The 22328-nt window shown below is 37.4% G+C and overlaps 1 protein-coding gene across 3 annotated transcripts in view; it reads right to left on the bottom strand.

Annotated features, from left to right (window-relative positions):
* Positions 1-22328, bottom strand: part of LOC126480714 (protein UBASH3A homolog) — a 275438-nt gene that overhangs the window by 151316 nt on the left and 101794 nt on the right. For all 3 annotated transcript variants that reach the window (XM_050103971.1, XM_050103980.1, XM_050103989.1), the window contains one exon: positions 19425-19563. In XM_050103971.1, coding sequence (XP_049959928.1) covers positions 19425-19563 — 139 coding nt within the window. The remainder of the gene's footprint in view (positions 1-19424; positions 19564-22328) is intronic.

Below are 22328 nucleotides of genomic sequence, written 5' to 3'. Positions count from 1 at the left end.
GTTCCTTTGGGCATTTAACGTATTTCATAATCGCTTAGTTGCCGCAGTGCCTGTTCCTTTCCATGTCCAAAGGAACTTTGCATTGTAATTAGAACAACACAAAAAATGGTTCAAATGGCTCTGAGCACTATGGGACTTAACTTCTAAGGTCACCAGTCCCCTAGAACGTAGAACTAATTAAACCTAACTAACCTAAGGACATCACACACATCCATGCCCAAGGCAGGATTCGAACCTGCGACCATAGCAGTCACACGGTTCCAGACTGTAGACTGTAGCGCCTAGAACCGCTCGGCCACCCCGGTCGGCAGAACAACACAGGCACTGCAATGTCACAGTGCACATATGAGTGGAATGAAAGTAGCTGATAGTTACATTAATTCCAGAGAATTTCAAGCAGCCTTTTTGAATAAATTTTGGCCTGCTCAACAGCAGTGTACAATCAGATCAAAATTACTGATGCTGCCACCACACGGCCACAGTCAAGGACCATTTGTGGATTTTTGCTGAGGCACTGGGACCATAAGGTGCATCTGGATGTGCCTGTCAAAGACATAGAACTCACAGAGATTCTGTTCACGAGAGATTAGCTCTCACAAAAAAAGATATAGACAATGTATATTTTTGATTGCAATTCAAATTGAAACCCTTAACACAGAAATAATGCAGTGTGAGAGCAATCTTCCTGATATAAGAAACACTGTCAATGAAGAGCCACAAAATTAACATCATAATGAATGGAACTTCAGGTCACCAAATCAGTTGAATGATCATAACAAACAAAGAAGATATGATGACCACAACAACAATAAAACAGACAGCAAGTGTATCATCACAAATTCTTAAGGAACAACAATCTTGGGACTTACAATCAACTTGCACAACATAGACGTGACCCACTCCGGAACTGAATGTTCAGACAAAGGGTCACCTATAGCAATACAAACTATCAACATGACAATGTAAGGGATGTCATGCAAGACTTATGCCATTACACCAATTGTTACAGTGGAAGTGTGCAGAGCTGATGATGATATCTTACTGGACTCTGGGTCAGTGGCACACATAATAACAGAACATAATTTCAGGAACTCAATGATCACCTAAAGATGCCTAATTTTTTGCTAAATTGAGAAAGAATCATAACCAGAGTTGGGAATCAAAGCAAGCCAATTAGAGAACAAGTTCTGTTGAAATATCAAATTCTGGGAGACGATTTTGAACACTGGAATTGCATTTAGTACAGACTGGATGATAAAAAACACAACTGATTCAATTTTGTTCAAGGATGTTCTTATGTGAAGTATCACAAAGAAGAGATGAAGATTTACTTTAGAGGAATTGTAGATGAAGACTGTGCAGGTGCTGCAAGCATGAACCTATATTTTATTACTATGAAAGAAGATAAAGGAGTTGTGATTCTGCAATTTCAGGAAAAAGAATGCAAAGATGTGGTATAAGATGAATGGTGCTGTTGTAGCTATTCAAGCAAAATTAAATAAATTAAAAAAATATGCCAAGTATCAAAAGTAAGAGTTTAGAAAAGTACTGCAGTACCACCAAGATTTATTTTCATCCCAACCTGGACTAATTAAAGGATGTATTTCCAAATCAAAAGTAAAACTTCATGAAGTATTTCATACAAAATCTTACTCTATGCCACCAGCCAAGAAACCTGCCTTTGACAAAGAGCTTCAAAGAACAGAAATCCCATCCATGCAGTAGCGAAGCAAAACAGAATTGTTAAAATTGTATGGACTGTCAGAGAAATTACGAGATACTTTTTTTGTAAAGTGATCAACTCTAGCATTTAGAGGAGTTATTACAACAATTTAATGGTGCAAGTATTTGAGCAGTTTAGTCCCCACGAGCAGTTACTGACAACTTTTACTACACCTAGAAAGTTAAAAATACCCTGTTTTTCTACTAAATGGCAGGAACTATCAATTAAGAGATCCTCATTTGGTTAGAAAGTATTGTTTGCCGTGTTTATGAGAGTACTCAATCAGGTATTAGGGTAAGAGCTACTTAAGTTCATCATTGTCTATGTTGATGATATTTTAATTAGTTCAGTACTGCAGGAGGAATTTCTTGACAGCTTACATTGTGTTATAAATACATTTTAGACAGCTGGAGTCAACATAATATTGAGGAAGTTGGGGTTGGAAAGAAATAAATAAGATTTCTTGGACACATGATTACGCAAAAAGTTATTGAATTCGACTCACAGAAGAGAAAGACAACTGAGTAATTCCCTTTACTGATGTGACAAATACAGGTGAAAGGATAGTTAAGATTTGCTGGGTATTATCACTTCTTCACTGGGCACAGCCTTTCATCATCTAACATACTGAAATTACAAAGGAAAGATCCAGTATGGAGCTGAGGGAGTGAAATAACAGTAAGCTTTTGAAGATATCTATTTCAAGTGTACTAGGTCGATGGCCGAACTGAGCATCACACAACTGCCTTCACCAGTAGAGCATTAACTGTGTGGGGAAAGAAAATACATTGTTACTGAGATAAAAGCATTGGTATTCATTTGGGGTTTTACTAAGTGTTGAGTCTATCTGCTTGGAAGACATATCATGGTGTGTGCTTGGAAGACATGTCATGATGTGCACAAAAAATGTAAACTGACACGCAGTCACTTGACAAGATGGGCACTTGCATTTCAACAATACCACTTTGAAACTGAATATAAGCCAAGAAAAGATAGTATTATTTGTGACGTACCATCATGATGATCCAAAAATACAGATGAAGTAAATATAGCACAATCAATGGTGAAAGAAAGTTGTACAAACTGCATGAAGGGTTTACCAGCTGAGAAAGAATTTAAGAAGCTACTTAGGAAAATTAAGATTCAGCAGGATGCAGATGAGCTCTTGAAGATGATCCAAGACAAGTGTGATGATCCCTTAGAACTGAAGATCTGCATCTATTATTCCAAGCATCAGGACGCGTCATACCAGAAGGAGAACGTGGATTCCGATCACTGGAGATGGTGTGTACCCACTAATGCAGTAGATGATTTGATTAAATATACAAGTCAGTTATAAACATTTCAGATCCAAATACTTTACACTGAAGTTGGAAGAACATGTGATTTTTAATAACTTGGCTTGTGGAGTACGTGCAGTACCGAAAACAAAATTGCTAACTATACGACATAAGTAATTCACATATCATGTGACATCTAATAAACCAGGTCAGTTAATAGCATCTTTTTGGTGTGCTACCAAAATCCAAGGGAAACTTATTACAAGTGCTGGTAGTCTTACAAGTAATTTAAAAATATGTCAATTTCTAACTGTTGCAAATACCAGCAGAAGTCAACAAATAAACACAGGATTATGTCATGCATACTACAGGGCGGCACAAAAAGAACACATGGATTTGACTTGGGTAGTATCAGTGGTGGGACTGGAATGGCAGGCTGAGGGACATGTTGTTTTGTATGTCAAAGTATCCAGTCTCAGTCACAATGGTGCAGTGGAGCCTGCGTCATTGCAAATTTGCTGTTGAGCATTTATTCAAAAGTAATGACTCTGTGATCACAGTGCAATGGTTCGACACCTGACCATAACACAATATTGTGTTGGGTTACCTCTTTTCGCACAACTAGGTCAGTCATAAAGCAGATAACACCTGGTCATTCTCGCACAGTGCAAACACAGGAAAATGTTGATAAAGTAAGAGCACCTGTTCTGCAAAGTCCTTGTCGCTCCACTAGGTGGTGTGCTGCAACTCCAGGCTTGTCTCGTCACTCGCTGCAGTGCATTCTGAAGGATAAGTTACCTTTTCATCCTTACAAAATTATGATTGTGCATATGATCCACTACCCTGATTATGGTGAACGGAGACAGCTTTGAGAGAAAATGACTGATGTTCTTGCTGCTAATGATGTGATGATGAGTGATGAAGTGGACTTTCACTTAGACAGTTACGTAAACAATTAAAACAGTCACTATTGGGCAGCAAATAACACACAAGAAGGGCATAAAAAACCACTGCACAGTGTGGTGTGAAGTGTCCAAAGGGGGAATCGTTGGGTCTTATTTTTTTCAAGAAGGCAGTGTTAGTGTAACAGTGAATGCTGCACGTTATGTTGCAATGCTATGCAATTTCATGCAGCCACAACTGGACACTCCAGGGATAAAAATGGCAGACATGTGGTTCCAACAAGATGAAGCCACAGCTCACAAGGCTAATGATTCGATGACAGTTGCTCAAGAAATGTTTCCTCAAGATGTAATCTCACATTTCAGCGATGTCCACTGGCCAGCACACTCACCAGATTTGTCTATTTGTGACTTCTTCTTATGGGATTACCTAAAAAGTAAGTGTACTGCAACAAACCTTGTACACTCAATTACATGAAAGCTGCAAAATGTCAAGAAATTGCTGTTGTTTCACATAAGTTGTCGAAAGCCATGACAATTTTTCACCATAATGTAGGACGACTTACAAACAAAGTAAACAAAATTTCTGTTGTTTTAGATGATCCACAAGAGATAAAGGATGCTGATGTTCTATGCTTTAGTGAACACTACATGAGAGATGTTGAAATGTTATAGCTCAGTGGTTACTATCTAGCAGCACATTACTGTAGATCTATCATGAAGAATGGTGGAGTAGTAATATACTTAAAAAATAACATATCATATACCACATTAGATTTAAAGAGTCACTGTATTGAACAAGATATTGAAATACGTGGTGTGGAAATTACTTAAGTGGCTGTACAGTTGTAGTGTTAGCACTACACAGAGCTCCCTCACAGGGAACACTAATGTGTTCCTGAGCCAGTTAGATTCTGTCTTATCCCAAGTGTACTCAAAATCTAAGGATCTAATAATTACAGGTGATTTCAATGTAGAATTCCTAAATGAAAGCAATGCTAAAGCGAGTTAGAACATCTAGTTGATTCTTATAATCTGATGGTAGTAGTAAATTTTCCAACTAGAGTTACCGAGAACTGTCAAAGTCTGATTGACAATATATTTATAGATAAGTCAAGAGTCAACAATATCAGTGTACGTCCAGTTCTTGGCCTTTCTGATCATGGAGTTCAGTTGCTTACTTTCACTGACATCAATCTGTGCAACAGTTATGAGAATTCTTGGAAATCTTTTAGGATAATAAATCATGAAACCATCAAAAATTTCAACAACAGCCTGCAAGAGATAGATTGGAGTCCAGTTTTGAATGAAGCAGATGTGAACAAAAAGTATAATACATTTCTAAATGAATTTATGTCTGTTTTTCAAGCCACCTTTCCTTAAAAAAAATAATTAGAAACAGCCTATCGATAAATCATGAATCACTGCAGGGATAAAAACATCCTGCAGAACAAAGAGGATGCTATATAATTCCCCCAGAACTTGTAATGATCCAAAAAAACATCAACACTACAAACTTTACAGCAACCTCCTAAAGAAGGTAACAATAAGTCAAAAAATACGTGCAGTAAGTCTGAAATTGATAAGTCTGACAACAAAATAAAAACAATTTGGTATGTAATAAAGTGGGAAACAGGAAAAAAATGGGGAACAGGACACCCATAGAACTTAAACAAGGTACCAATATCGTAAAGAAACCTGAAATGGTTGCAGAAATCTTCAACAGGCACTTTTTGTCAGCAGCAGAGAAGACAGGCTGTAAAGGTTCTGTGGACGAGTCATTGGCTCTTCTACAGACAGCTATCAGTAACAGACCCCCCCCCACAGGTACCCTTAGCTCACGTTACAATAAAAGAGATTGAAACAATTATTACCTCATTAAAAAATAAAAAGTCTAGATGTGGACAACATTTCCTGTAAAATATTGAAATGTTGCTACAAATATATAAGTCCAGTCTTATGCAACATATTCAATTCATTGCTGCAAGAAGGAATTGTCCCCGACAGGCTAAAACAATCTGTAGTGGTATTACTCTTTAAAAAAAGGAGAGGAAGACAATGTTACAAATTATTGTCCAATCTCCCTTTTAACTATCTTGTCAAAAATTCTTGAAAAACTGATGCACAGGTTGATTGTCAATCATCTCAGCTTCCACAATATCCTAAACAAAAGTCAGTTTGGTTTTCATGCAGGTCTTTGTACAGAAAAAGCAATATTCTCTTTCACCAATCACGTTCCGGAAGCCACAAACAAAAAGATGTCTCCAGTAGGTATTTTTCGTGACCTCTCTAAAACCTTTGATTGTGTAAACCATCTAATTCTTTTGGAAAAAAGCAAGATATTATGTTTTGGGTGGTACCGTTAGTTCATAGCTCCAGTCATACCTAAAGGACCAAAAGCAGACTGTAATGCTGAATGGCACATCTGGAGAACCTGCCTCATCTGAGGGAGGCACAGTACGTAGTAGTGTGCCACAAGACTCTGTTTTGGGTCCACTACTGTTTCTCATCTTCATTAATGATCTCTCACTTTGTTCTGATACAAAGAGTAAGTTTACTCTTTTTACAGATGACACTACATTTCTAATTGATGATTTTACCGATAACAATCTTGAACAAACTACAAACGAAGTTTTCAATGATATAATAAATTGGTTTTCTTCAAATGGTCTCTTACACAATACAGATAAAACCCCCTTACATGAGATTCCATACTCCGCAAAGAAATCTGGAAGAAATTAACATTAAGTGTAGAGATAAAGCAATACAAAAATTTGAGGTTACAAAATTCCTGGGTGCTTGTATAGATAGCAAATGTAATTGGTCGACACACATTCTTCATCTTTACAAAACACTTAGCTCAGCAATATTTGCACTACGGGTTATTGCTTCAGTGGCTGATGTAGATACCATTAAGGCTTCTTACTTCGGTTATATTCATTCATTAATGACATATGCTATTATATTCTGGAGGAACCAACCTCTCGCAAAGAAAATTTTCACTGCAAAAAAAAAAAAAAAAGCCAACGGAATAATGAGTGGTGTCCATCATAGACACTCTTGTAGATGCTTGTTTCAAAAGATGGGGATCCTTACCACCGCCTCACAGTATATCTTTTCTTTGTTGACCTTTGTCTGTAATAACCCTTCTATCTACAAAGATAACAGCCAATTTCATGACTATAACACAAGGACCAAAAACAGTCTGCACATTGAATTGAAAAGTCTCACTATGGTTCAAAAAACAGCTTACTACTCCAGTATTAAGCTGTTTAATGCTCTCCCACCACACATCAAATGCCTTAACAATAGATCGCCAACATTCAAACAAATTCTCAAGGAGTACCTGATTGAGAAATCTTTTTATATAATTGATGAATATGTGGAAGAAAATGTATATAATCACTAAACTTGCAAGTGTTGTATAAATAGTGTAATTAATTTTGTTTTGAATAGGCATATGAAAATTGTTTATTGGTATTTCTGTATTTGCCTTGGAATAGTCAACTTATCTTGATTCCTGTATATATTACTCATCCTTAACACGTGAAACAAAAACTTCTGTTAATTGAATGTGCTGTTGTTTAGTTGGTATCTTATTTACATTGTATCTTTTTGTTGCGTTTATATAAGATATATTTCAGGTGTGTACAATCAGACACATTCCATATGATATATATGTTATCCTTAATATGTGAAAAACAATTTTCTGTTTATTGACTGTGCTGTTGTCTATTGATTTTATTTACATTGTATCTTTATTGTATGTATTTATACAAGTTATGCTTGAACTATGTACAATTTGACATGTTCCATATCCTGGCGATTCACTCGCTTCCAGGATTCCAGGATCTACGGAACATGAAATAAATAAATAAAAAAATAAATAAATGCATTTACCATTAAATTTCAGGTATGCAGCTGTGCAAATAAAATTTCCTCCACTGTCGCGGTACTGCACATGTGGGTCACAGTTGCTGCTCGGCAGCAGAGGAATACGCTTACACATGCACCGCCTATGACAAAGATGAACAGATATTCAATTTGCTTATCGATGTATGATCGGCAGCGGTGACACCATGATGACTTTTCTGGAGTTTAATTACCCCTAGAGCCAGATTCCATGCTTTGTCCAAATTAAAACCATTATCTCTATTTATTAAATTATTAGCTAATCTAATCTCTATAGCTTTCTTGAAGACAGATTCCCAAAAGGAAAAGGTGGATGTTAAAATCTTCACATCACTGTAATTCAGGGAATGCCCTGTATCAATACAATGTTCAGCCACACTGACTTGTCTGGCTGTGATAAGCATGTGTATCTTTGATGCTCCACACATCTCTCATGAACGGTTTGTGTTGTTGGACCTATGTACAACTTCTCACAATTTCCGTAAGGAGTCTGATACAGACCCACTTTATGAAGCAGTCAATCATCCTTTACAGAGCCAAGTAAAGCTGCAATCTTCATGGGGGGCCAGAAGATCACCATAACACAGTGTTTCTCAAGAATATGGCCTATCTTTGAGGAAAGAGCACCCACATAGGGCAAAAACGCACTTGATCTGGAGGAACTACTATCTTCTTCCCCATGACATACCTGCATTCTACGATTGCACTGAATGCTCTAAGAATTTATTGCAGAGAAAATCCATTCACTTTAAAAATGCTCTCGAGTTATGTGAGCTCTTCTTGCAAATTATCTTTATTGGATATACAGTGCGCCCTGTGCACTGAGGTCTTAAGGACACTATGGTCTGTGAAGGGTGATGGCAGCTACTGGCATGTAGATATAGATTTGTGTGTGTTGGTTTCCGATAAACAGCATGTCCTAATGTGCGATCAACTTTGCGGCAAATGACAACATCCAAAAAAAGGGAGGCAGCTGTCATTTTCTATTTCGACAGTAAATTTGATACTAGCATGGATAGAATTCAAATGCTCAAGAAATCAATGTAATTCATCTATCCCGTGTGGCCATACCTCAAATGTGTCATCCATGTACCTCCAGAAGACCATTGGTTTAAAACTTGCTGAGTCCAGTGTCTTGTCCTCGAAGTCTTCCATGAATAAATTAGCTACCAGAGGGGAGACGGGGCTTCCCATAGCAACGCCATCAATCTGCTAATAAAATTCACCATTAAACTGAAAATAACGTGATAAAAGCACATGGTCAAATAAGGCTGTAATGTTCGTATCAAAATGTTGGGTGATAAGAGATAAAGAGGCCTTTAAAAGTACTTTGGTGTATAATGATACCACATCAAAACTAACAAGCACATCTGTACTATTTAGCCTGACATTGCTAAATCTCTGATTAAAATCCATAGAATCACAAATGTGTAGGCACAATGGTTTTAATAAGGAAGCTAAATATTTGGCAGAAAAATACGATGGTGAACCAACAGTGCTTGTTATAGGCCTCGTAGACAAGTCCTTTAGACACTCATCCTTATCCATCTTGTATACTTTAAGAAGACCATAAAATCTCGGTGGTACTACACCTCACACTTTTAAACTTCATATGACTTCCTTTGGTAGTCATGAAGCATTCAGCATCATCTTTTCTTTTTGGGAATCTGTCTTCGAGGAAGCTATAGAGATTAGATTAGCTAGTAATTTAACAACTAGAGATAATGTTTTTAATTTGGACAAAGTGTGGAATCCGGCTCTTGGGGTAATTAAACTGCAGAGAAGTCTTCATGGTGTCACTGCTGCTAATCATACATCGATAAGCGAATCGAATGTCTGTACACCTGCACCACAGGCGGCGCATGTGTAAGCATATTTCTTTGCCACTGACCATCATCTGTGACCCGCATGCACAGTACCACCGTGTTGGAGCATATTAGGCCGCGCTTGGCATCTTGTCGTCAGTCTTGTGACTCACTCTGAGGATGGCCAGACGCTATGCGGATGAAATATCAGTGGAGGAAATTTTATTTGCGCGGCTGCATGCTGAAATTTAATGGACTATTCATTACGCCACGAAAAGGTGAAAATGCACATCAATGCATTTACCAATTTCAGACTGTGCACTTTCTGCAAATGCTTTCTGACATAGGATTTTACACTATGGAAACAACTGGCCACTTCCTGTGTTATGTGAGCTGAAAGAGTTCAAATATTCTCATCTTTCATTATGACAGAGATAGATGTCACTCTGCATTTACTGTAGATACTTCTGATGAACTCCCATACTCTTACGACCAGTTTGAATGTTAATGGATTTCATAAATTCTTTCCACAACCAGACAGAAAGTTCAATGAGTAAGAACAACCCTCCAGTTGAGCTAAAGACAGTCATCTGACCTCAGCGCATAAGAGACTCCTTGGGCAAGTGTTGTGGGACCCTGAAGCACATGGGAGGACTGGTGGGGGAATGTCTAATTAGGTCTATGAGAGTCTCTAGTCATGAGGTGGAATGTATGCTGTGCATGTAGTTATATTCAGTGATGAATGGATGATAACTGCTACTGCATGCAAGCTGGCTGTGAGTAGGATGGTTGAGCTGTGGCATGTGTTACTATTGAATGATGCCCATTACCCTTAGCACTGTCACCACTACCACAATCTTTCCTGTGGAGAGAGTCGGTTCCTACTGCAGCGACATCAATACTTTTGTTTTGAAATCTCTCTTCCTGTGCAAAAAGGTACAGTGGTATTTTCTGTGCTATGAATTTTAACTCCAGAATATAAGTTATGAACTGATTCACATTTCATTGAATTATAGGTGCCATTGATCAGGGAGGCCTTTTTCTTTGTCATGGTGATATGCAGCAGATGAAAAAGGAAAGTTCAATGGGATACCTGGTTTCTCCATAAGGACATGTCTGCAACATTGCCTAACCATCAGCAAGTGGCATCCCTCAATGATCCAGTAGTTTTAAACCAATTTCAGTTTTGGTTGGCTTTTGACTGTGTCATTTTCTCTATCTGAAGCTGGTGTGGGTTGCACTGAGAAAGATTCTAAGTTTTCAGCTTCTTGAGACTGAATATTTACATTTGGAAAGCTCGCTGGTTTTGGTGAACCTGAAGACTCACAGGGAATTTTCCCTTTGTAAATTCAACTAGAATTGCATTTATTTGTGCCCAGCTCTGATGTTTCAGTTTGGGCTGATGCATTGCTTTATGTGAAATTTTTCATAGGAGTTGTTGCAAGGAATGTGCCAAATGCTAGAAGTTACATCACTTTAAGGACTTTATTAGCCTCATTATAATGGGGTCTCCTCGTCACTGTCAATTTGTGAATTTTTCTTTCTTCGACAAAAAAAACAGAAATCCCTGATCCACATGGGATGATCACCTGAACAGTTTAGACACTCTGATGGAGATGTAAATGTCTCATCTGCCTCTAATTCACATCTACCACATACAGCTTCACCATCTTTTGTGCATGCATCCAGGACAGCAATACTCAATCTTCCAATAATTTGGTTATTAACCATACAGCCAACTCCAAGATCAGCCAGTGCTGAGTTCTGTGTGCCCAAGTGCATCTATTTATAACCTAAAATGCTAAAACCATTTGATTCAAAGATACACTGTGGAGAAAAAGGCTCGAGCACTATCAGAGACAATACAGTCTTCATAATCGCATCAGTCACAGATAAATCTTTCGCATCCAAGATAAATATGTCGCAAGTACCTAGTCAACAAAATTCACAGTGCTTGAAAATTAGGAGCTTAATTATTAGAAAGGATGATAAAGTTTGGAAAGACGGGCAGCAAAGATTCAGACAAAAATTCCTCAAAGACTGTAGATGTGAAATAAGTTGTTTCCATGAAACATTGAGATGGAAACTGTCATCTGGTTTGAGCAAGTCGTCTGAAAATTGGATTTCTGCAGCTTCCTCAATTACAGCATCCCGATAGGATGAGACTGTGGCTAGTACCTTGACCTTCCTGTACTCTCTGGAATGGCCAGTGGACATACAACATTCAAGTCACCACAGATTTGATGGGCTGCAGAAGGTGTGTGTGTGTGTGTGTGTGTGTGTGTGTGTGTGTGTGTGTGTGTGCAGTTGTTGTTCAATGCGCCATTATTGTTCATTGTGTATGGTTTGTCCCACTCATCTTTTACCACACTGACAAACAACTTCATAGATAGCCACCTTTTGTTAAAGAAGGTCATCTTTGACAGGTCATAGAAGAGCTGCTATCTTGGCTAGTGGGTCGAAGATTATATCTACCTTACGATTCATGATCTGGGCAATTTTTGAATAAACATTTTCCACATGTGGAAGAAAGGCTATAGACTTTAAATGTCTTTTGTTTTCCTCTCCCTTTGGTTGGACTGTTGTTTTTGCTTGCAGAACTCACTTAATCTGATGTATTCAGAGAGAATGGGTACATAAATCCTCCAACTTTTGCAGGATGAACTAGGATCAGAATACCAGGTCACCAATTTTTTTAAACCTAGTGCTGGTCTGGAGCAGGAGACAGAGGATTTAGGATCACTTTGCAAAGATTTCACTAAGGAAGACACTGTGGTTATAGTGGGTGGGGCAGGTAACAGTAGTGACAGAGATCCTGGATACAGTATAGAGTGTGACCTGGCGAAGATTGCATCAGCATCGAAGCATACTAGTGTTGAGTTTGTATCTGTTCTTGGGCGCCATGACTGACCTCATTTGAACTCTTCTGTCAAGAGAGTTAATTTGGAGCTGGAACGGCTGCTCATGTCGGGTGTGGGGTCACACATTGGTGTGGTTCATGTTGATTCTCTCAGTAGGTGGGATTATACTAGGCATGGCCTTCACCTCAACAGGAAAGGGAAGAGTAAATTGGCTGGGGAAATAGCAGGAAAGTTAAAGGGGGGAGGCACTGTCATGAGTGGTAAAATACCAGTGGTTATAGGATTCAGAAAAGACCCTTTTTTAGGGTAGGGAGGACAGAAAGAAAGCAAATTTTAAGAGAGGTTAGAACTGAGACAAACCTTCAGTTTGAGAAAGAATTCAAAAAACGTAATTCCAGCTTATTACATGAGCATAAACAGCCATTGGTTAAGAATTTTCAACTGTCAGCAGATATTTTAACTCCACCCAATTTTAACTCAGTCAATGTGAAATGTCAGCTATCTTTATTGCATCAAAATATTCGAGGACTGAGAAATAAAATTAATGAATTAACTATCTGCATAGATGAATTACAGTCTTCAAACCCAGCTGACATAATCTGCCACTCTGAACATCATGTGACCACTGGTACAGAACTTTTAAGTGTTACAGGGTTTAGGTTAGCATCTCACTTTTGTAGATCAGAAATGGAGAAAGGAGGAGTTGCCACATTCATCAGGAACTGTCATAAATTTAAGAACATAGACATTCATAAATTTTGCCTAGAACAGCATATGAAAGCATGTGCAACAGAATTAGAATTTCACAAAAAATCCTTCATAATATTAAGTGTATATCGAGCACCTGCAGGTAACTTTAATCTGTTTGTAAACCACCTTGAAGCTGTACTGGCCCATTTAACAACCGAAAACAAAGAAAGAGTGGTTGCTGGTGATTTCAATGTAGATTTCCTTAAAGACTCTCCCAATAAGAACTTATTTGAGTTAGTAACACTATCATTCAACTTAATTCCCACTGTAAAGTTCCGCACTAGGATAGCCACTTGCTCACAAACAGCCATTGATGATATCTTTAAGTCCAATGAACAAAATTATATTACAAAACCAATAGTCAATGGCCTCTCAGACCATGACATGCAGTTCCTTCTGTTAAATGTTAATACTGAACAGGATATAAAATCTGTTAAATCTGAGCTCAAGAGGGTAATCAGTAAGCCAAAAATTGATTGTTTTAGGACACTCCTCAGAGACATTCACTGGACTGATGTTTACAGTGATCATGGCATGAATTAAAAATATAACATTTTTGCTAATAAAGTGCTTACCTTATTCAAACACTGCTTTCCCCCAAAACTTACCAAGGTTAGAGCAAAGTCTACAAAGAAGCCATAGATTACTCGAGGAATAGGGGTATCTTGTAAAACAAAAAGAAAACTGTATCTGTCAATCCGAAACATTTCCAATGTTGATGCTATAGCACATTATAAGAAATACTACAAAATATTAAAGACTGTAATAGGGATGTCAAAGCAAATATATTACAAGGAAAAGATAGTCTCATCAGATAACAAAATAAAGACAATATGGGATATAGTGAAGGAGGAGACCGGTAGAACCAGACATGAAGAGGAACAAATAGCATTAAGAGTAAACGATACATTGGTGACATATGTGTATAGTGTTGCAGAACTTTTTAACAAACATTTTATAACTGTTACTGAAAAGATGGGGTTGTCAGGTTCGGTAGATGCTGCTATGGATTACCTTAGACCAGACATTTCAAGTAACTTCCATAATATGAATTTGACCCTCACTACCCCAACAGAAATAATGTCCATCATAAAATCTTTAAAATCAAAAACATCTAGTGGGTATGATGAAATATCAACAAAGTTAATTAAAGAATGTGATTCTGAGCTAAGTAACATATTAAGCTATCTGTGTAGCCAGTCGTTTATCAGTGGAATATTTCCTGGACATACAACATTCAAGTCACCACAGATTTGATGGGCTGCAGAAGGTGTGTGTGTGTGTGTGTGTGTGTGTGTGTGTGTGTGTGTGTGTGTGCAGTTGTTGTTCAATGCGCCATTATTGTTCATTGTGTATGGTTTGTCCCACTCATCTTTTACCACACTGACAAACAACTTCATAGATAGCCACCTTTTGTTAAAGAAGGTCATCTTTGACAGGTCATAGAAGAGCTGCTATCTTGGCTAGTGGGTCGAAGATTATATCTACCTTACGATTCATGATCTGGGCAATTTTTGAATAAACATTTTCCACATGTGGAAGAAAGGCTATAGACTTTAAATGTCTTTTGTTTTCCTCTCCCTTTGGTTGGACTGTTGTTTTTGCTTGCAGAACTCACTTAATCTGATGTATTCAGAGAGAATGGGTACATAAATCCTCCAACTTTTGCAGGATGAACTAGGATCAGAATACCAGGTCACCAATTTTTTTAAACCTAGTGCTGGTCTGGAGCAGGAGACAGAGGATTTAGGATCACTTTGCAAAGATTTCACTAAGGAAGACACTGTGGTTATAGTGGGTGGGGCAGGTAACAGTAGTGACAGAGATCCTGGATACAGTATAGAGTGTGACCTGGCGAAGATTGCATCAGCATCGAAGCATACTAGTGTTGAGTTTGTATCTGTTCTTGGGCGCCATGACTGACCTCATTTGAACTCTTCTGTCAAGAGAGTTAATTTGGAGCTGGAACGGCTGCTCATGTCGGGTGTGGGGTCACACATTGGTGTGGTTCATGTTGATTCTCTCAGTAGGTGGGATTATACTAGGCATGGCCTTCACCTCAACAGGAAAGGGAAGAGTAAATTGGCTGGGGAAATAGCAGGAAAGTTAAAGGGGGGAGGCACTGTCATGAGTGGTAAAATACCAGTGGTTATAGGATTCAGAAAAGACCCTTTTTTAGGGTAGGGAGGACAGAAAGAAAGCAAATTTTAAGAGAGGTTAGAACTGAGACAAACCTTCAGTTTGAGAAAGAATTCAAAAAACGTAATTCCAGCTTATTACATGAGCATAAACAGCCATTGGTTAAGAATTTTCAACTGTCAGCAGATATTTTAACTCCACCCAATTTTAACTCAGTCAATGTGAAATGTCAGCTATCTTTATTGCATCAAAATATTCGAGGACTGAGAAATAAAATTAATGAATTAACTATCTGCATAGATGAATTACAGTCTTCAAACCCAGCTGACATAATCTGCCACTCTGAACATCATGTGACCACTGGTACAGAACTTTTAAGTGTTACAGGGTTTAGGTTAGCATCTCACTTTTGTAGATCAGAAATGGAGAAAGGAGGAGTTGCCACATTCATCAGGAACTGTCATAAATTTAAGAACATAGACATTCATAAATTTTGCCTAGAACAGCATATGAAAGCATGTGCAACAGAATTAGAATTTCACAAAAAATCCTTCATAATATTAAGTGTATATCGAGCACCTGCAGGTAACTTTAATCTGTTTGTAAACCACCTTGAAGCTGTACTGGCCCATTTAACAACCGAAAACAAAGAAAGAGTGGTTGCTGGTGATTTCAATGTAGATTTCCTTAAAGACTCTCCCAATAAGAACTTATTTGAGTTAGTAACACTATCATTCAACTTAATTCCCACTGTAAAGTTCCGCACTAGGATAGCCACTTGCTCACAAACAGCCATTGATGATATCTTTAAGTCCAATGAACAAAATTATATTACAAAACCAATAGTCAATGGCCTCTCAGACCATGACATGCAGTTCCTTCTGTTAAATGTTAATACTGAACAGGATATAAAATCTGTTAAATCTGAGCTCAAGAGGGTAATCAGTAAGCCAAAAATTGATTGTTTTAGGACACTCCTCAGAGACATTCACTGGACTGATGTTTACAGTGATCATGGCATGAATTAAAAATATAACATTTTTGCTAATAAAGTGCTTACCTTATTCAAACACTGCTTTCCCCCAAAACTTACCAAGGTTAGAGCAAAGTCTACAAAGAAGCCATAGATTACTCGAGGAATAGGGGTATCTTGTAAAACAAAAAGAAAACTGTATCTGTCAATCCGAAACATTTCCAATGTTGATGCTATAGCACATTATAAGAAATACTACAAAATATTAAAGACTGTAATAGGGATGTCAAAGCAAATATATTACAAGGAAAAGATAGTCTCATCAGATAACAAAATAAAGACAATATGGGATATAGTGAAGGAGGAGACCGGTAGAACCAGACATGAAGAGGAACAAATAGCATTAAGAGTAAACGATACATTGGTGACATATGTGTATAGTGTTGCAGAACTTTTTAACAAACATTTTATAACTGTTACTGAAAAGATGGGGTTGTCAGGTTCGGTAGATGCTGCTATGGATTACCTTAGACCAGACATTTCAAGTAACTTCCATAATATGAATTTGACCCTCACTACCCCAACAGAAATAATGTCCATCATAAAATCTTTAAAATCAAAAACATCTAGTGGGTATGATGAAATATCAACAAAGTTAATTAAAGAATGTGATTCTGAGCTAAGTAACATATTAAGCTATCTGTGTAGCCAGTCGTTTATCAGTGGAATATTTCCTGAGTGGCTGAAATATGCTGAAGTTAAGCCACTGTTTAAGAAGGGGGAGAAAGAAATAGCATCAAATTTCCGTCCAATTTCCCTGTTGCCAGCATTCTCAAAAATTTTCGAAAAAGTAATGTACAGTCGTCTTTATAACCATCTTATCTCAAATAACATACTGTCAAAGTCACAGTTTGGATTTCTAAAAGGTTCTGATATTGAGAAGGCTATCTACACTTACAGTGAAAATGTGCTTAACTCATTAGACAAAAAATTGCAGGCAACTGGTATATTTTGTGATCTGTCAAAGGCATTTGACTGTGTAAATCACAATATCCTTTTAAGTAAACTAGAATATTATAGTGTAATGGGAAATGCTGCAAAATGGTTCAAATCTTTTATCTCTGGCAGGAAACAAAGGGTGTTATTAGGAAAGAGACATGTATCAAGCTATCAGGCATCATCCAACTGGGAACTAATTACATGTGGGGTCCCACAAGGTTCCATTTTGGGGCCCTTACTTTTTCTTGTGTATATCAATGACCTTTCATCAGTAACATTACCAGATGCCAAGTTTGTTTTGTTTGCCAATGATGCAAACATTGCAATAAATAGCAAATCAAGTGTAGTCTTAGAAAGATCAGCCAATAAAATATTTGTGGACATTAACCACTGGTTCCTAGCCAATTCTTTGTCACTAAACTTTGAAAAAACACACTACATGCAGTTCAGAACTTGTAAGGGGTGTCTCAAGAGTATATGTCTAACATATGATGACAAGAAGATAGAAGAAGTGGACAGTGTTAAATTCTTGGGATTACAGCTTGATAATAAATTCAACTGGGAGGAGCACACCACAGAACTGCTGAAGCGTCTTAACAAATCTCTGTTTGCAATGCGAATTTTGTCAGACATAGGGGATATAAAAATGAAAAAGCTGGCATACTATGCTTACTTTCATTCCATAATGTCATATGGGATTATTTTTTAGGGTAATTCATCAAGCCAAGCTAAAGTTTTCCGGGCACAAAAATGTGCAGTAAGAGTTATATGTGGTGTGAACTCAAGAACATCCTGCAGAAGCCTGTTTAGGGAACTAGGGATACTAACTACTGCTTCCCAATATATTTATTCCTTAATGAAATTTGTCATTAAAAATATATCACTTTTTCAAACCAACAGCTCAATTCATGGAATCAATACTAGAAATAAGAATAATCTTCACAAGGATTTAAAGTCACTTAGTCTTGTACAAAAAGGTGTGCATTATTCAGGAACACACATTTTCAATAACTTGCCAGCAGCCATAAAAAGCTTAACAACCAATGAAATTCAGTTTAAGAGAATCCTAAAGGATTTATTGGTGGCCAACTCCTTCTACTCCATTGATGAATTTCTTAGTAAAACCAACTGATTTGTGTATAAGTACAACATAACTTCTGCACAATTTCAGTGCAGTAATGTGTTCATTGAAAATTTGTGTGTGTGTGTGTGTGTGTGTGTGTGTGTGTGTGTGTGTAAGTATAATCTAACTTCTGCACCATTTCAGTGCAGTAATGTGTTCATTGTAAATAAGTATTGCAGTAGTTGTATTACATGTTTATTACCTTATAAATAAATAAAAAAACTTTTTTATTTTAAATTCAGTGCATTAGTATTTGTAAAATGACTCTTAGTGTTCATTAAAAAATGATGATCATTCCACTTGGGACCTGTGGAATGGTACATTAGCTTACTTGTTTTAGTTGTAAATATTTGTCGTGTATTGTTGTTTTTCTGACATGTTCCACATCCTGGAGGACCTCCTCACTATGGATCAATTGGAATGAAAGTAAATCTAATCTAATCTAATCAACAGGTGTACCAGCTTGCAGCTTGCACACTCGAGAAAAGTTGATAAGAGGGGCTGGAAGGAAGATCAATTTAAGGTGTGTCTTTGGGAGGTCAATGACAGAACACTACAGTTAGATGATGGAAGTTTCTGTTATTACTAATGTCTGTCACACAGACTGAACAGCGAATGGACAGATTAAAAAACTACTCACCAAGCAGAAGAATACATATATAAAAGTATTTAAATTTACAAGCTTTTGGAGCCAGTGGCTGCCTCTTCTGGCAGAAGGGTCGAAGAGAAAGGTAGGAGAGTGAAGGAAAAGGACAGGTGAGGTTAGGAAAAAGGCGAGTTCAAGGAAGTTGCCCAGAACCCTGGGTCAGAGGAGACTTTTAGGCAGGCTGAGAAGGACAGAGTCTTTGCTTCTCACCGCACCTTGTCCAAAATCTAAAAATTGCTGCTGGCTTATAAAATACTATATTAACCATTTATTAAAATAATGTATAATGTAGCATTGGTAAGTCTACTCACCGGTAAGCCATGAAGTGCCTTCAACCCAACCATCTGGTGTGTTAACAAGTGCTTCACTGCTGATATAAATGTAATCACCAATGCGGAGCTCAAGTTCATCAGATTCACGTGGCATATGTGGATACAGAACTTTGTGAACCTATTAGAATGATAAGGCTTTACTTCCAAGAAACTGGTTACAGAAGACAATCGAATTTTGGGGAGAAACAAATAAGGCTGCTTCTCTTATATTGTTTGCTCAATAAGTAGTAACTTAAATTTCGAAAAGCCACAAATATCTACATAGAGTTCAGAAGCACAGGACACAGAAAAGTAATCTGCCTTTCCTACTTCAGTCTTAATGTTTTTACTTCTGATTTTTTTCCCTTATGACAAGCAACATGTGATTCATAAAATCTGAGATTCAATTCATTATTCATATTGGAAACCTTTATAATGAAATGTAAACACAAGAAAGTTTTGAAGTAATATCACTTTAGCCTTACGCATCACCACTTTAGATGGAAATCACCTATAGTTTAAATTACTTTTGCCAATATATCTTCAAACAGAACATAAATTTGTTATGATAAACCAAAAGGTTACAAGGACGATAAAATTTAACGAGTATGAACTGCTGACCATAAGAAATGCCTTATACCACAAAAGCTACACACACTGCATTTGCCAGAACCCATCACAATATTAACCATCAAGCAGGTAAGCCATTTTTTGTAACACAAGCAGGCACCCAGCGTACTTTGTTCACACGTAAAGAATAGCTGTCTTCATGTTAACAAGGTATCACTGTTCAATAAAACATAATAAAGTAAAGTTATATTATCACTCTGCTGCTGCATACAAGTGTTATCCTGCAGTAAAGACACGCTTCAAGCATTAAGCAGCACAGCTGCATCAGATCGCTACTGCTTTTTGGATTACTATCTATCTTGTAGATAAATGTTTATTGTAGAATTGTGCTGCTAGCTCGGAATGTGGGTCACTTCCTTGCACGATCTGTACATTTTTTTATCACCTAGCTCATTGTTTATTTTATATTACTGCTGCTTGCTTGGGTGTATGACAACACAACTTATTACCGTATTAGCAGAAGAAATACTGAAGAAATAGGTGTGGGCTCACAATTGTAAAACAACAATGAAATGGTTCAATACAATGTCATTTGTCATTGGGCACATCATACATAGGCGCACCTGCTGGAGGGTTAAGCTTCTATTAATTACATATTATTATTTGCAACTTGTTTGAATGATTAACATTCAATATCAAGTTTTCATTTGGAAATCATAATATTTACTTTCATGTGACACTAGGGAGATGAACTTGAAGGTAATATCACATAGTGTGGCGCACAAGAAACTGGCCCCGAGTACAGACTGCTCACCAAATACCCATGAACTGTTGCCTGGCATGAGCACATATGACGACTAACAGATAAATATCTAATAATTACATAATAAAGAAACAAATAAAAAACATTGTTGCAACAGCCTCAAAACAACAGATGACAATTGGCGGGTGACAAAGGGGAATCTAGTAATTGAGGCTGGTTTTTTGTGCACAACTCTGTAGCAAGAGAAGAGGAAGTAGTTGAAGGCGAGTTGGAACATCTATACTACTGAGCAACTATACTGGAGCACGGAGCCTGGACTCAGTTGCAGAGGCAACAAAACTTCGATTTTTCAGTATTTCATACACACAGTGACTGAATTTTAAAAATTATGTGAAAAGTTCAACATAGTAAGAAAAATTTAACAGTTACAAACTGTGTATATGTCCTGAGGCAACAACACTCACTGTGCGCAAATATCCAGACTATATTCATTCAGTGTTTGCTAATGAGAGCACTTAGCAACTTCAAACAAACTTTGAACACAATTTCAACTTTTTCTAAGCCTTTTCTCACTTATATGCTTAACTTCAAGTATTTTAACAAATTAACTCCTGTGAATAGTAATTAGAAGTCTGTTTTATACATGAGAGTTCGATTCTTTAAAGAATCATGAGTTTACTGGTATGATACAGTGGAAAAAAATTGACAAAATACTGAAAAACCTATGTCAAAACAAGGCTGATGTAGCAGACGACATTCCCTCAGAATTACTGAGTTACTTTGGGGAACCAGTGATTACAAAACTATTCCATCTGGTGTGCAAAATATCTGAGAAGGGCGAAATAGCCTCCGATTTTAAGAAGAATGTATAATGCCAGTTCCACAGACTGCAGGTGATGGCAGGTGTTAGTATCATTGAATCATCAATTTAATAAGATGGTGTTGCAAAATACTGACACTAATAATTTGCAGCAGGACAGAAAAACTGGTAACAGCTGACCTTGGGAAAGGTCAGTTTGGGTTTCAGAGAAATTTAGGACACCCAAGACAATACTGACCCTATGTTTTATCATAGAAGATGGATTGAAGAAAGAAAAACCTATGTTTATAGCATTCATAGAGTCAGAGAAAGTTTGTGACCAAGATGACTGGAATGAACTCTTTGCAATTCTGATTGAAGCAAGCATAAAATACAGGAGGCAAAAAGTTGTTTACAACTTGTACAGAAACCAGACTCTAGTTATAAGGGTTGAAGGGCATGAAAGGGAAACAGCAGTTGAGAAGGGACCAGGCAAGGTTATAGACTAACACAATGATAACCAATCTGTACACTGAGTAAGCAGAAAATGAAACCAATGAAACATTTGGAAGAGGAATTAAAGTACAGGGAGAAGAAATAAGAGTTATGATTAGCCAATGACACTGTAATTCTATCAGAGATGACAAAGGACCTGGAAGAGCAGCTAAACAGAATGGATAGTGCCTCAAAAGGAAGTTATAATATGAACACCACCAAATTAAAACAAGGGTAACAAAATGCAGTCAAGTTAAATCTGGTTATGCTGAGGGAA

This window comes from Schistocerca serialis, chromosome 1, assembly GCF_023864345.2.
Source record: "Schistocerca serialis cubense isolate TAMUIC-IGC-003099 chromosome 1, iqSchSeri2.2, whole genome shotgun sequence".
Lineage (NCBI taxonomy): Eukaryota > Metazoa > Arthropoda > Insecta > Orthoptera > Acrididae > Schistocerca > Schistocerca serialis.
This window is presented reverse-complemented; position numbering and strand designations above follow the sequence as displayed.